The sequence below is a fragment of the Antrostomus carolinensis genome, unplaced genomic scaffold (assembly GCF_000700745.2).
Source record: "Antrostomus carolinensis isolate BGI_N321 unplaced genomic scaffold, ASM70074v2 scaffold21502, whole genome shotgun sequence".
NCBI classification, from domain to species: domain Eukaryota; kingdom Metazoa; phylum Chordata; class Aves; order Caprimulgiformes; family Caprimulgidae; genus Antrostomus; species Antrostomus carolinensis.
In genome coordinates, this window is record NW_010300433.1 from 21,328 (window position 1) to 36,028 (window position 14,701).

The 14,701-nt window shown below is 35.7% G+C and overlaps 1 protein-coding gene across 1 annotated transcript in view; it reads left to right on the forward strand.

The window, feature by feature from the left end:
* Positions 1–13,808, forward strand: part of OSBPL6 (oxysterol binding protein like 6) — a gene marked incomplete at its 5' end in the record, with an annotated part of 32,803 nt that extends 18,995 nt beyond the window's left edge. The window contains 12 exons of the mRNA XM_029083797.1: positions 176–283; positions 2,645–2,782; positions 4,141–4,228; positions 4,424–4,677; positions 6,781–6,918; positions 7,239–7,302; positions 7,914–7,992; positions 9,166–9,310; positions 10,467–10,611; positions 11,656–11,782; positions 12,361–12,483; positions 13,493–13,808. Of these exons, the coding sequence (XP_028939630.1) occupies positions 176–283; positions 2,645–2,782; positions 4,141–4,228; positions 4,424–4,677; positions 6,781–6,918; positions 7,239–7,302; positions 7,914–7,992; positions 9,166–9,310; positions 10,467–10,611; positions 11,656–11,782; positions 12,361–12,483; positions 13,493–13,601 (1,518 nt within the window). The remainder of the gene's footprint in view (positions 1–175; positions 284–2,644; positions 2,783–4,140; positions 4,229–4,423; positions 4,678–6,780; positions 6,919–7,238; positions 7,303–7,913; positions 7,993–9,165; positions 9,311–10,466; positions 10,612–11,655; positions 11,783–12,360; positions 12,484–13,492) is intronic.
* Between the last annotated feature and the right edge of the window lie 893 nt (positions 13,809–14,701).

Below are 14,701 nucleotides of genomic sequence, written 5' to 3' on the forward strand. Positions count from 1 at the left end.
ACAAAAGACTAAATCATGTTAAGGAGGATGTCAAAATAGGTATCTCTCTAAAAATGGAAGGAAGGGAGTTCTGTAATTTCTTATGAAATTGCTGGAAAGAACCTACTTTTTTTTTGTTTGTCTGTTTAATGCTTACTTTTAAATTTTAAATGAAATGTGCAATTTTTATTTTAAGGCTCTCAACCAGAATGCTGAACTAAGGAGTCGCTTGAACAGAATACATTCAGAATCTGTTATTTGTGATCAGGTTGTCAGTGTAAATATTATCCCTAGTCCTGATGAGGTAAGACTTTGGCCTTTAATGGATTTAGAGTACAATCAAACCTTGCTAATTCTCACTAATAGCTGAAACACACCTGGCAAATTATAGAATTTTTCAGATTGGCAAGTGTTCATTTATATAAAAAGTCAGATTATATTTTACATACAAAAAATAAAACTTCTGTATTTTATTTTCCATATGTCAGATCTCATGAAAGAACTCAGTTTGGTCTCTGCAGAGAAACAGGGAAGGACTCCAGTTTTGGTATATTAATTGTTGGCTGTGGGAATTAGTGAGGTTTTACTGTATTTGAATGTAACACACAGTAGCTAACTGATTCTGTATCTTAGTTTCTTGCCAAATCAACGGAACAGTTTAGTATTTAATGGCCTAATCCTGCCGGTGCTTAAAGGGCCTAATGTTGGCACTGCTGAAATCACAAGTTTCAGTCCATGAACCAGTCTCTTATACTAATACCATGTTTGCAACATGTAGTCTTTCTTGATTTTCTTTCCTCAGTCAACAGATTACTGAACATCTATATTAATAACAAGTAAGCTTCCTTCATGAGGACAAATCTGAATTTGTGAGTTGTAATATGTTACAATTAATGTGATCACTTTGACAACCATTCTGCTTGCATTTTACCAAAATATTTTTTGTCATTTCCAATAATTTTATCCTATGCATATGCCATTTCACTTAACAAACTCTTATCTCCTAATTATTTCTTCCAACAAGAAAAGAAGGTGAAAACACATTTCCACTTTTGTTTATTTGCTTTTTGAAAACATATGAACAATTTTTCCAAGAGTCCAGGGTGTTGGAGACTAGCAACAGAAGACAGAGGTGAAGTGGTGCCACAGCACAGCAATCTTCAGTGAAGTTCTGATCAGACTATCTCTTTTATTTTGTATTTTTTGTTGGTTAGCTGTTTCTTTTTCATATATACGTTGTTATCTTGGTACAACTGTGTCTGACTGAAGGAATTTTTCAAAGAAGTTCCCAGATCTTTAATTCATTTTTCTTGATTGCTTTATATATATAATCTTGCAGTTTGTAGATAATGCCTGTATGAGCATCTTTTTCAGGTAGGGGCACATGTATTTTTCCAAGTCCCTCTAGTTTATACAGAAACTAAATTTTAATAACTTTCTGTAAAGATAACAGTGAAATGAGCTTCTGTTTCCATTATAACTCATGAAATATCATAAACCATCTACAAGCTTATACGCCCCAGTGAAAAAGGAATGGGTTTTGACCTCTTGCCTTCTTTATGATTTTTTTTTGTTTGTTTTGTTAGTGCATTTTGAGACAACTATATAGAATAACTCTACAGGAGTAAGATGTCAACAAAACTATTTGCAGGACTTCTGTAGTAAGATTAATGGACATAAGAGTTGCAATCTGAAGAGTTAACTGTGTTTAGAAGGGCTTCAGTAGTTTCATCTGTATTATCTCCTAGAAGCAATACGCTGTATAAATTAAGAGATTAAGTCAGAAGCCAGTTTCCCTCCATGGCAGCAGCTCCTTTGGTGTCATGGTACAGGGAAAGAATCTTAATTTTTGCCCCCCGTCATAAAATGGTAGCCTGTAGGGGTCACACTTTGAAACCTGGTGTTTCTCCCAACCATAGCAAGAAGAGAAAGATATATTCCACTATTTAAATTAGCTTGCCCCTCTACTGATATACACAGAATGCAATTTTGAACCCTTGCCTTTACTGTTAAATTGTCCTTATAATAAACCAGAGAGAGTTCATTCCCTTTAGTAGCATTGGGTCAATGTTAACGGCATAATTCAAGTGAGTATTGGAGGTACTGGAGTACAAACATGGAATAAAACCACATAAATATATATTATAGCCATCCCCCTGAATATTCAAACATTTCAAACATTTGTTACTAAACTGGTTCACGAGCACATTTATTCTGAAAGTAACTTATAACTGCCTGACCTTATGAAGCTTTGTATTTGAGTTTTGGTTGTGTCAAAGCTAGCTTCCAGTGATGTAATTTGTTATGACCATGTGTCTTTTAATCTGAATTTCATGGTTGAAATTGTCTGACACAATCCAGCTACTGTCCACAAAATAATTCCTCTGGATACACGATTAGATCTGTGATTATTCACGCTTCTAAAACTTAGCAGTTGATGCTGAGCAGACCTCAAATGAAGGCATGTATCTCACTGCTCAAAATCACTTTATTTTGTAATTGTCAGTCTCGTTTGTTAGGTACATACAAAGCCCTGCTAAAATACTGTCTTTACTATCTGTGCTTAGATTTGGCATACAAAATTTTTTCAGGTGATTTACCCCTTCTATGTGTATTTCTTCTATATTAGTAATAATACTTTTATTTTTCTGTGCTTTATTTACAGACAGGTGAACAAATTCATGTCAATTTGCCCCTGTCTCAGCAAGTTTCTAATGAGAGCAGGCTCTCTATGTCTGAATCCGTTTCAGAGTTCTTTGATGCACAGGAAGTGCTTCTATCTGCCAGCTCGTCAGAAAACGAGGTAGGCTATGTCAGCATGCTGCAGCTTTGCTGTTGGACAGATTTAGGTATTGCTACCACTAGTGAATTATTTATTTTTTTTATATATAATATTACTTAGAATAAAAAGGTATCAGAATGTGTAAGGTGTAGATAAATAAACCTGAGACTCCCTTGTGATGGGGTGCAGAAGTTCCCTGAAGTGTAAAACTGAGTTGAAAGTTGTTTGTATCAGTAGCTTATATTCAGTACATGTCCTTGCTAAACTATGGTAGTTTCAGATAAGGATTACATAGACAGGAGCAATTATGTCTGACTATGCAGTCAACTAATTTAGATTTAAAAATATTCTTTTTAAAAAAAGTCTTCTGGCATACATATAAAGTTATTTTCTGTAATCAGCGAAGTAGACAAAAGCCTGAAAAATTGGCTCACTCAAGCTCAAAATTGAAGCAGTTCAGGCTCCTGAATCATGTTGCTGTCCACAGCTTTCCTGTGCTGTCCTGAGTAAATTCTTCAATTTTAAACATTTATTTATTTATAAAAATATGTTTTTATAAAGCCACAGTAGTGCTGTGGTCTACCACAACTCTTTCGTAAGAGTGTGCCACCGTATTTGAAAAGGATTGTTCATATGTCATGAGTTGGCACAACCATGGCTAGTTGTTCATCTAAAGAATGGAATGATTCCTTATCTTACTGCTTCTGGTATGTGTGAAGTACATGTTATCTCAGTATTCTGGATTGTCTATATCAGCATGGAAAACTGGTGTGTCTGTATGCTATAAACAAAATGGAAACTTTACAACATCACCCCCAAATAGTATAGGCATTATAATAAGTACTCTGTCATCAGTAAGTACTGTAAACTATTTTGAAAGTGATATTTCTGGGGGAAAAAAAAAGTTAAAAAAATTCTTAAAAATAGTCTTAACACTGATACAATTCTTGTTTTGCAAAATGGTAGGTCAATGTTTATATAATTTTTTGCTGAAACACAAACTGCATTTTATTGTTTCTTTCTTTATAAAGAGCACAAATTGACTATCTATTCTCACCTTCCGTCCCCAGTGTGTTATATTCTCAATTTTTTGTTAATCTCTTTTCTCATTTGAAGTCTTTCTTTTGCAAATGTAATGTCTGTATTTGGTTTCATAATAAGGAATTCAGAAACATAAGGAGAGCGTAACATTTGTTTTGACATTGTTTTAGTACATTGGCAATATGGGCTGATTGAAACATCCAGTTGATTTAGTTAAAAGCTCTAATTGGATAGAGATGATTTATTTGAGTATTTTTGTTTCAGTTAATTAATTTTGTCTAATTTGTCATTATATTTTATATGTATTTGACTTAATTGATATTTTATTTATGTTTTAGGCTTCTGATGATGAATCTTATATAAGTGATGTGAGTGATAATATATCTGAGGACAACACCAGTGTTGCAGACAACATTTCTCGGCAAAGTATACTGCTATGTTTTAAACTTTGGGAGATTACATTGGTTATTTCCATGTACCAGATTTACTGCATGTCTGTACAAGACCAACTCAGCTGAAATCAGTGAAGTTGGGCTTGCTTGTTCTGGTGATTGGTTCAATGGATAAGTCTGTTTTTCTTAATCTGATGCTTTTTATGATAATAGTTTTTTCCCTTTACAGTTCTTAATGGTGAGCTAACAGGAGGTGCATTCAGGAATGGACGGAGAACTTGTCTCCCGGCTCCCAGCCCTGACACCAGTAACATCAATCTGTGGAATATTTTGAGAAATAACATTGGCAAAGATCTTTCCAAAGTATCCATGCCAGTTGAGCTAAATGAACCTCTGAATACATTGCAACATCTTTGTGAAGAGCTAGAATATAGTGAACTCTTGGACAAGGCTGCTGAAACAGATGATCCTTATGAACGCATGGTAATAAATTTAGTTTAGTATGTCTTATATCTATATTAAAAAGGGAGCTGTTGAGTGGAGGTCTGTGTAGGGTCCTCTCTTGCTCTTCCTGTTCACAGACAACAGACCTGTCTGCTGTGTCAGATGAAAGCTATGAACAATTACAGGTGGTAGATTTGATCAGAACAAGGCTGAGGGACTTGTCTTCAAAGTCCAACAATTGGGACTCATTGATGTGAAGACCGATGTCACTCTCTAGGACTGTATATGTAAGCATTGTCAATTTCTAACCCTGCAGCATCCTTTCCTGGCTTTCAGTGGCCAGGAAGTCCAGCAGCCTCCAAGAGCTCATCAAGTCTGTGGCTGGCTTATGATCAGTGTAGGTGTCAATAAGATGCCATTCTAGGCAATTTTTAATAGAGAAGTGCCAAAACAAAGTTTGCCTGGGCAGCTTGACTTCAGCTTCCCTGTAAGTATGTCTTGTTTTTTTAACTTACAGGCAGTAATCTATGCTCAGCTCTCATGGTGTTTTGATCTGTCATGTCTCCTTTTCCTCTGAAGAAACAGGGAAAGGCTGTTAGGGGAAAGTTGGCAGTGTTGTTGCTGAACTTATCTACTGTTCCATGGTATGGGTTGGCAGCACTGTGGATAATTGGGAGAAGAGAGGTTGGCTGTGGCTGTCAGAGAACCTCACACTCAGGTCCATGAACTGCCATGTTCATGCGGCCTGCAGGAGAGCAAAGGGTCCTAAACTCCTTCAGGCTTTGCCTGAAGAACTGTCTCTTTTGTTGGAAAGCTAGGTAGGTGAATATTGAAGAAATCAGGCAAGTTCAGGAAGGAAAAGCCACAGTACAACTGAAAGCTTCCCTGGAAACTTGGATTCAATCCTGTTCTCTGCTACAGATATCTAGTGCAATACTGGGGATACAAGCCAAACTTCTAACAGACACCTTAAAAATGCAAATTGCACACCCAAACCAAGGCATGTGGAACTACTTGGCAAAAGTGCTGGATAGCCAAAGCATCAGTGGTAGCAGCGCTGTGAATATGTTACCTGCTTCTTCACCATTCTCTGAAAACTCAGGACTTTGCTATCTTAAATAAGCATACAAAAGTAGTGGAAACTTTTTTCTTCTCATGGCTTGCTATATAATAAGGATAATAAAACCCCTAATTTCTCTGTAGTATCTTACAGTTAAATTAATGAAAAAGGTTTTGGCAGAATGAAAGTTTTTACTGTTGAAGAAAAGCCTTTTAATTCTGTTGATGCTGTGTTTATGAAATGAATAGAAAATGGAGTACCCATTACACAGTGGGAAGAAAACAAAGCATGTAAAAGCTCACATGCATGCTACGTCCTCACTAGTATGAGGAGAGGGATACCTGTTTAAGGCTTGACCCTTTTAGCAGATTATCCATAGCTGAATAATTTTTACCCCCAGATTGCTTTTCTGAAGTTTTGATTGAACTACTGAGTGCCTGTTGTGATTTTTTTAAACTTTGCTGAAGGAAACTATAATCTAAATTACTGTGGCGTGTCACTTAGCTTATTACTCCCAGCTAAAACTGCTTTAGAGATTACTAAATTTTGGTTGTACTTGTAGACAAGGGCGCTGATAAGGCTGCACATGCATGGAAGATCCTGAGGTAACTGCATTAAGGATATCCTAAGTGAGAGCTGTTTATGTTTGGCACTAAATAAAATAGTTCCCATAGGAAAATGGTATGTGTTCTTGTCGTTAGAAGTAATCATATAATATTTATTCACAGAGTGAATAATCTGTGAATATTTATTCACAGAGGGAGTATAGACTGGAGCTGAGTCTGTGTTTTAGATCATTAGTGATAAGCCTGATCAAAGGTAGAAAAACAGTATCTTCTGCAGTTGGTTATTTTAGGGGGCTGGTGAAAGAGACTGACTGAGGCTGTGAAGAAAACCAAATTATATGCAAAAAAGAAATACAGTTTATACTGGTTCTGGCTGGAATGTATGGCTTCATTCTCAGACATGCTTCATTAATCCAGATTTCACTCTGAAGTGAGTTGCGTGATACCACATAGTGATGGCGTATACACACCAATCTCTGCCTATTCTCACTTATGTTCTTGTCTGTATTTTCACAGGTCCTCATAGCTGCTTTTGCAGCATCAGGCTATGCTTCTACATACTACAGAGCAGGAAGCAAGCCATTTAACCCAGTGCTTGGTGAAACTTATGAATGTATTAGAGAAGACAAAGGATTTCGATTTTTCTCAGAGCAGGTAAAGCTTGTTTCTAGATAGACACTCCTGTTCAGATTTAGATTTTGGTTTCTTTGGTTTATACAGTAATCTTGTTTTTTCTTTCTAGTTAGTATGAGTGAACCTTGTTAAATGCTAGAAGGTGTATATATTTTTACAGTAATCACAAGGAAGTGTTTTAAGTACGTAACATTTTACATACAAACTTAAGTTGCATCTGTTTTCATTGCAACATAGGCTAATAAATAGTGTGGTCTATTTAGTGTTTTCATATTGCAGTAACAATTGTATTGTTATAGAAATGAAAAGGAATTGTTTTTAATTCAGCCACTCTTTTCCAGGTTAGTCACCATCCTCCCATTTCGGCCTGTCACTGTGAATCGAAGAACTTTGTGTTTTGGCAAGGTATACTTTTTTAATTCAAAAGCATAAACTTTTTTTTTTTACTAGCAAGTAAAAACTTCATCTGTACAAGCTGAGCTTTGCATTTGGAACTTACTCAAAATTTCTATACTTATTATTTTCATAGTAATGTATTACAAACTGATGCTCTGAATTATTTCACTCCAAATTCTTATTCTTAAGAGTGAGCAAACATGTTACAACTTTCCTTGTCACTTACAGTCTGTTTATACTTTTCTGCTTAAAAGTTTTTTACCAAGAAAATTATTGTTTCTTACAAACACAAGCAGTTCTTTTAACACAGTTGAACAAGCAGCTCTTTCTTTCCTTGTAGCTACTGGCATACACATTTAATTTGTATTGAATGTTTTAATGAGAGATTTGGCAATAATGTAGCACAGGCCTGACTCCTAGAAGAAAGTTAAACTTAGCTTTATTTTTTCTGAGGTAGTGTCATTTTTCTTTTTTTTTTTTTTGTTTTGGATTTTTACGGCAACTTCATACTCTTATAAACTGGATGGTGTAGCTTAAATCATCTTGAGTGCCACACAGATCACTGCAAGGGGGAGACTTTCATCTTTTCAGTTTTGTAAATCTTTCACTATTATATTCAGATATCAGATGGAAAAACAAATTCTGGGGAAAATCAATGGAAATTCTGCCAGTTGGAACCTTGAATGTGACTCTTCCAAAGTAAGCAACTGTCCTATTTCCTTTTGTTTTCAGTCTTTGCTGCAATCTAATCTGTGCTACTTTGTGAATGGATTGGGGGAAGCGTATGCCGATATTGCATGAATTGTACTGGTGTGAGTTAGTGCCTAGCTCAAATCTGTCTTTAGTGTACAGGTGGGGATACTGAAGCATTTTTGAGCCTGGAGATCCATTTGGGTTTTTGGAGGAAAAATATACCAACTCTCTAGAAAGCAATAAACAGAGGGGAATAGAAAAGTTTTAGGAGAGAGAACCCAGGTTTTACATGTACATTAGTGATGAACTCTTCAGAATAAGGCTGCAATATAGGACTGTCAGTAGCTAGCATGGTCCTTACAAAGGCTCTCAATACTGCTGAGTGTTCCCTCAGAACAACCACTAGTAACAATGTAAGGTCATTTTTCAAAATGTAGATAAGCCAAAACGTGTTCTTCAGATGTTAACAGAATAGTGACAAGAAGTTGTTTCACCACAGGTAAGACTAGTTGCAAGTTGTAAATCCTGGGAATAGGCAAGGAGAGGGTACCTTAAACATGTCTACTAGTTTTGCAGTACTATTCCTGCTCCTGTACATTGCAGCCAGCCTTTCTTTCTGCCTCTAACAGTATGGCAACACTCTGCTTCACTGCTTTATCCATCTCATAAAATTGAAGTAAATGCACTCAGCAGCATCTTTGTCTTCTGTCTTCATGTTTGCCCCTCAGCTTGGAAGGAGAATGTGCTTTGCACAAAATAATTCCCTCATTTTATTCCCTTGTTTGACAATAGAGATACTCTGAGTAGTTGTTAGACAGGGAAAGGAATGATGTACCAGTGAGCTCATGCTTCCTACTTCCCTTCTGTTATCTCCATATTTATTTTGTTCTATTTGTAATTTAATTACACTATCTGCTGTAGCCTCAGTTCAGCCTTGTCTGATCTTTGGGTCACTGTCCTGCCCCTAAAGGAACTGTGGCTCATAGCACCATTCTTAACTTCTCTGCACTAGAGCTTAGGTGAGCTCCTCTGTGGAGGATTAGTAATGTACCCAGTAATTGTTTCAGAAGTTTTTGAGGGATATGGTCTTGTATTTATGATAATGGAGCTATGTTTTACTTCTTTGTCGGTAATGATAATGATTAATGTGTTACCAACTACTTGTTAATTTATTCTTAGGTATGGAGACTACTATGTCTGGAACAAAGTCACTACTTGCATACATAATATCCTCAGTGGAAGAAGGTGGATAGAACACTATGGAGAGATAACTATCAGAAACACAAAAAGCAGTGTTTGTATTTGTAAACTCACATTTGTCAAGGTAACATGTGTTCTAATACATATCATATATTCATAAAACTGCATAGTTTAGGCATACATCAAACTATTTCTTCGGTATTCTTGAAATCCACTTTCCACATTTTGGCCTATCAACATTTGTAAATATGTAAATTATCAAATGAGAGTGCTATGTCAAATAGTATGATTCTAGTCCATTGAACATTTCACAGGATCACAGAATTGCCTAGATTGGAAAAGACACTTAAATTTGTATCAGTGTGTTTCATTGATGTATAGCTATGTTGGTTTTAGGCTAAAAACGGAACGTCAAAATTTATTTTCTGTTTCCACAATAAAAATGCAAAGTCACTGTAGACTTCTGTGCCACTTTACTTCTGCCTTTACTGGAAATTGGCAGTTTGTATTTCATCTCTTTAGATGAAATAACGCTGCTTTAGTTAACAGTGTTTCAATATCCAGGCAAGGACCATATATAAAAACAGATCATGATATAGCTATATTACTAGCAATTATTTTCCCTAACAATAAGTTTATTTTCATATTGCAACAAAATACATCAATAACATTGCAGTGTTAGCAATTGTGCATTAGTGTAAATCTGAAATTCATGTTCTGATGGATGTGCTGAGAATGGGCAACTGGCTTAGTAGGTGAAAGTGTAAGAAATAAATGTGTCTAAGAAAAGCAAAACAGATAAAGGAAACAAAAAGCCACAAATAACACGTAATACTGGCTCAATGTCTTCCCTACTGCAAACAGCGGTGTGCAGCACACATCAAAAGATTCCCTTACACGTACAGGTACAATCAGTCTTTCTCCGTATAGAAAGAAGAGAATTAGCTGACTCTAATCTTGCAACTTTGGAAGTGTCATTTTTGCTGAACTGTGTGGAATTTGAGTTAATGAACAACAATATAGTTCCCAGATGTGCAGATAATTTAAGTACCTTTATACCAAAACCACATATCAAATTATTCAGGGTTTCTCATCTACTAAATCAATTAATATTCAGATAATCTGAATTTTGAATTCTGATATTCTTGGTTCCATGTGAGCTGTTTCAATATAAAATTTGGGCAGTTGGTGTAACATATTAAGATTCATGTAGCATCTGTATTGGTACAATGGGTAGTGTGAAAAACAGTGTGAATTGTAATTCTTTGTTAAACTTGCAGGTGAACTACTGGAATTCAAATGTAAATGAAGTCCAGGGTGTTGTGATAGATCAAGAAGGGAAGGTGGTTCATCGCCTTTTTGGAAAGTGGCATGAAGGCCTTTATTGTGGGGTTGCACCTTCAGCCAAATGCATATGGAGGCCAGGTAAGAAGCTTGTAATAAACTCTGGCAGGCACTGTAGCGTAACCCTAAGCAATATAAATCTGGTTTAGCCATCATTTTAAATATGCAAAATACTACTGGAGAAGTTAAATTTCTGGCTAGACAAATAAACAACAATTTACACGAGTTTATAATAATGGTAAATGGAAATGTTCTTACAGGGTGTAGTCTACATCTCAGCTTGACTCCTGATCAAATATTCTGGGGTCTTGGGATCAACATAAGAATAAAATTAAGAAAAAAATTGGATGTCTGGGCCTGCCTTCTCACAGAGAGCAGGGTAGCTTATTTGGATTCAACAAATAGGAAGTGCCAATTTATTGAGTTTGTTATCTTAATGCCTTATAAGCCTAAAGGATTGGTCTTCAGAGATGTCGAGCTCCTGTGGTTTCAGGAGCTGACTTCAGCTTCCTTACTGCTTACTTAGAGGTGCTGAGGTTGAATTAGTCATCTTTTGGACCTATAGTATCTTTCATACACGCAGCATGATTATCCAGGAATTGTCTTTATTGTTAGTATTTTGAACCCTACTCTGTATTGGTAGTATTTTGAACCCTAATTTGCACCCTGCTCTCTGCATTGTCTACTCTGACTGCCATTAATGCTGAAGGTGTTAGACAGTGCCAAATCAGTCTGCAAGTGAGTGTTATGTTCCAAAAGTAACTCTGAAGAACAGTTAAGGTTAGCTTTTATACAGACATTTGATAAGCCCACTTTCTGGGGAACAGGAAACTATGTTTAACTTAAAAATCTTGAAAACAGTAATTTTTATTTAAAATGAAAGAAAGATCATAAAAGTTTTGACTCTATTAGTATGTAATTGCATCCTCTGCAGGATAAGCAGTTGAAATTAGTATTTAGTGAATGTGGTTCCACATAGAGAAGAGCTTTTGATGCTTTTTAATTGTATGTGAGTGTAAAATATATTATTTTTTTGTGTTATAATTTAATAAATGAACAAATCTCTTGCATATATAGATTAATAGTTTTAAAAGTTTTTTTTCTTTCTCATATATACTCATACAGGCTCCATGCCAACCAATTATGAACGTTATTACGGCTTCACGAGGTTTGCTATTGAGCTCAATGAATTAGATCCTTTACTGAAAGATCTTCTTCCTACAACAGATGCGCGGTTCAGACCAGATCAAAGGCAAGAATGCTTATTTATACACTTCATATTTGGTGGTTTTAAGGCTGAGTTTGGCTGAGTATTTAATTTTGTCTATGTCTTCACTATAGTCTGAACTAAGCTTTGGAGGATTCTGCTAGCAGAGAAGGTGTTCAGTATTGCAGTCAAATTTCTGCTTTGCCTAGTGAAGGGAAAGTAGAAAGCACCTTGTTGGTATAGTAGACCTGTAGTGCAATCTTTGGGCAGTGGTAGGATTCCTCATAACAAACTGGAAAGACAGGCTCTGAAATGTCATGCCCTCCTGCTATGAATGGGAGCGACATTAATTCCCCCTAAATCTCAGTTCGTAAGTACTTCAATTTTCGTGATATGCTGAAGTTACTAAAGAAAGTGTATGCCTTAGGCTATTGGTCAGGTACATGTAACTCGGGACTCACATCTTGATTATTCTTATTTTATGGGGTTATGCCTAGATCTGAAGGTGGGTACAACACAGACAACAGGCTTGGCTTCTGCTTGGTTTTGTGACGATTTGTGCTAGAAAATCCCTTGTTCTTGACACTGTATGATTGCAATAGGACCTGCTGTTATTCATACAGGCTTCTGGAAGAAGGAAATGTAGAAGCAGCAGCTTCTGAGAAACAAAGAATAGAGGAACTCCAGAGAGGTCGGAGGCGGTACATGGAAGAAAACGGCATTGAATATGTGCCCAAATTTTTTAAGTGAGTTTATTCATTTCAGTAGTAAGTCTTTGTTTTCGATAGTGTGACTGGACAAAGTACTACAAGAATTACCACCAACTTAGTCTGTTAATCATGAAAACCTGGAAAATGGCAATTTTTAGAAAAATAATCAGATACCTCATCTCTGCCTGAAGCAATTTTTACATAGTTTAAAACTTCTTAATTGAAAATCATTTTCTTACAAGGAGCAACAGCTATACAAACCTGCTGTACCTCCTGGACAATGTTTTTTGAACTTTGAAGTGGAATGGAAGTATAGTATTAAGATCTAAGATTTAACTAAATTATTGTTTTAAGTCATTGCATGAACAAAGTAAAAAATAGTGACCTGAACAACATCATGTATGTGTGTGTGTGTGCGCGTGTGTGTATAAAATGCTTATATAAATGTGTATATATATATATATATATATATACATACACTTATCCTACAATTTATTTCTTTTTGAGTGAAGGGGTTTTTGTTTGATGCAGTTTTTGATGAAGCATTCTTCTGAAACAAGGGATAGTCATACCAAATAGCCTTCTGTTTACCATGGGGAATCAAAAGTTAAAAGATTGAACATGTTTTTTAGTGGAAGATGGGCAAAACACAGAGGAAACAAACAATATAAATAGTAAAAGGCTTGCATTCTGCAAGTTAGATCTCTTGGTTGATGCCCAGCACATAATTAAAGTCTGTAATGGCTGAAGAGGCTTTATGTGGTTCTAGGACCTGCTAACACAGATCAGACAGCAGATTTGCTATCTTGGCTGTTTTCTAAACCTTTCACTTTTGACACAATTAGAGGTTGATTTTTATTTTTAAATCCCTGTCTGTTCTTATGTCAGGGAGAAATATGAAATTGAGAAATATGAAATCAGGTTTACTGTTGGTTAGATCAGAGAGGTATGGAATTTGATTTTGTATTGCATAAGAGCAGAGATCTGTGGTCATAACTCTTTTTTCCTCTCTCTTTTCTGTTTTTTTTTTTTTTCCTTTCTACAGAAAAGTTATCGATGCTAATCAAAGAGAAGCCTGGGTTACCAATGACACCTACTGGGAACTACGAAAGGATCCTGGCTTTAGTAAAGTAGAAATTCCTGTACTCTGGTAAACTGAGAATGTAGATCTAGTAAACATATCACTCTGAAGAAAAAAAATTACTATGCACAATATGTTTCTTATAGCTAAGCGTGGTTTGTGGGTCTACGGAAAAACCTATCATTCGCATTTATATTCATCTTTATAATGGACTTTTGAAAGTGCATTAGACCAGGCCCCTGACCACTTCTGGATCTTTTTAATTTTGCAGCAGCCATTATAAAAAAAAAAAAAGAAAAAAAAGAAAAAAAAAGAAACAAACCTTTTAAAGTTTCATACACTGAAAATTCAGAACAAAAGCAGATGAGTTATCCAAAGTCACTCGGAAGAAGTGGTAAACGCAAAACTGCAACCGGTGCTTTAAACAGACATTAAGAGCAATGTAATTTAAATTAAAAAAAAAAAAAAAAAAAAAAAGGAAGAAAAAGAGAAAAAATCCATTTTGTTTCAACTGTTTTTGTTAAAAACTCTTGAGTCACAACACTGTCATTTCTGGCTTCAGGTTAGTCCTTTGATGTGATGTGCTTGGACTGGCCTTTGTCAAAAATATATGCTTTTCTGGAAGCTGTTCCCATTCATATGCCATTGTTCATGCCTTAAACAAAATATGAAGATGTACAGTAAGTAATTTTAAAATATGTATGCTTAGGCTTACATGACGGGCAGATTTTTAAAGCACTAGAATTTTATCATGATATAAATATTGGAGAAACTGCATTATTTAAAATCAAAAGACAACCAAACACCTAACTGTATTTCAGAGAAATGAGATCTACTGTACATGCTTTAGCTTTGGGAAGCTGATTGTATAATCAGACTGAAAAGAAACTGCTAACTGGTTGAATTTGAGACAATTTGGGTAAATGCATAGGAGTTGCTAGTCAGAAAGTCCATATTCTAAATGACTGATGCTGAGACACAATCACGACTTTTACAGCTTCCTGGACATAGTCTCACAGTGAATCTATTTCTCCATAACTGTTTATACAATTGGAATTCCCTGAAGCTTTGCAACAGCATTAAAAGCACAGAAAGATTTAATGGGAAGCTCTCTGGCTTCTGTCCAGAAGCTGGAGAGTACTGTAAATGCAACTGTTTTCTGCCAATACACAC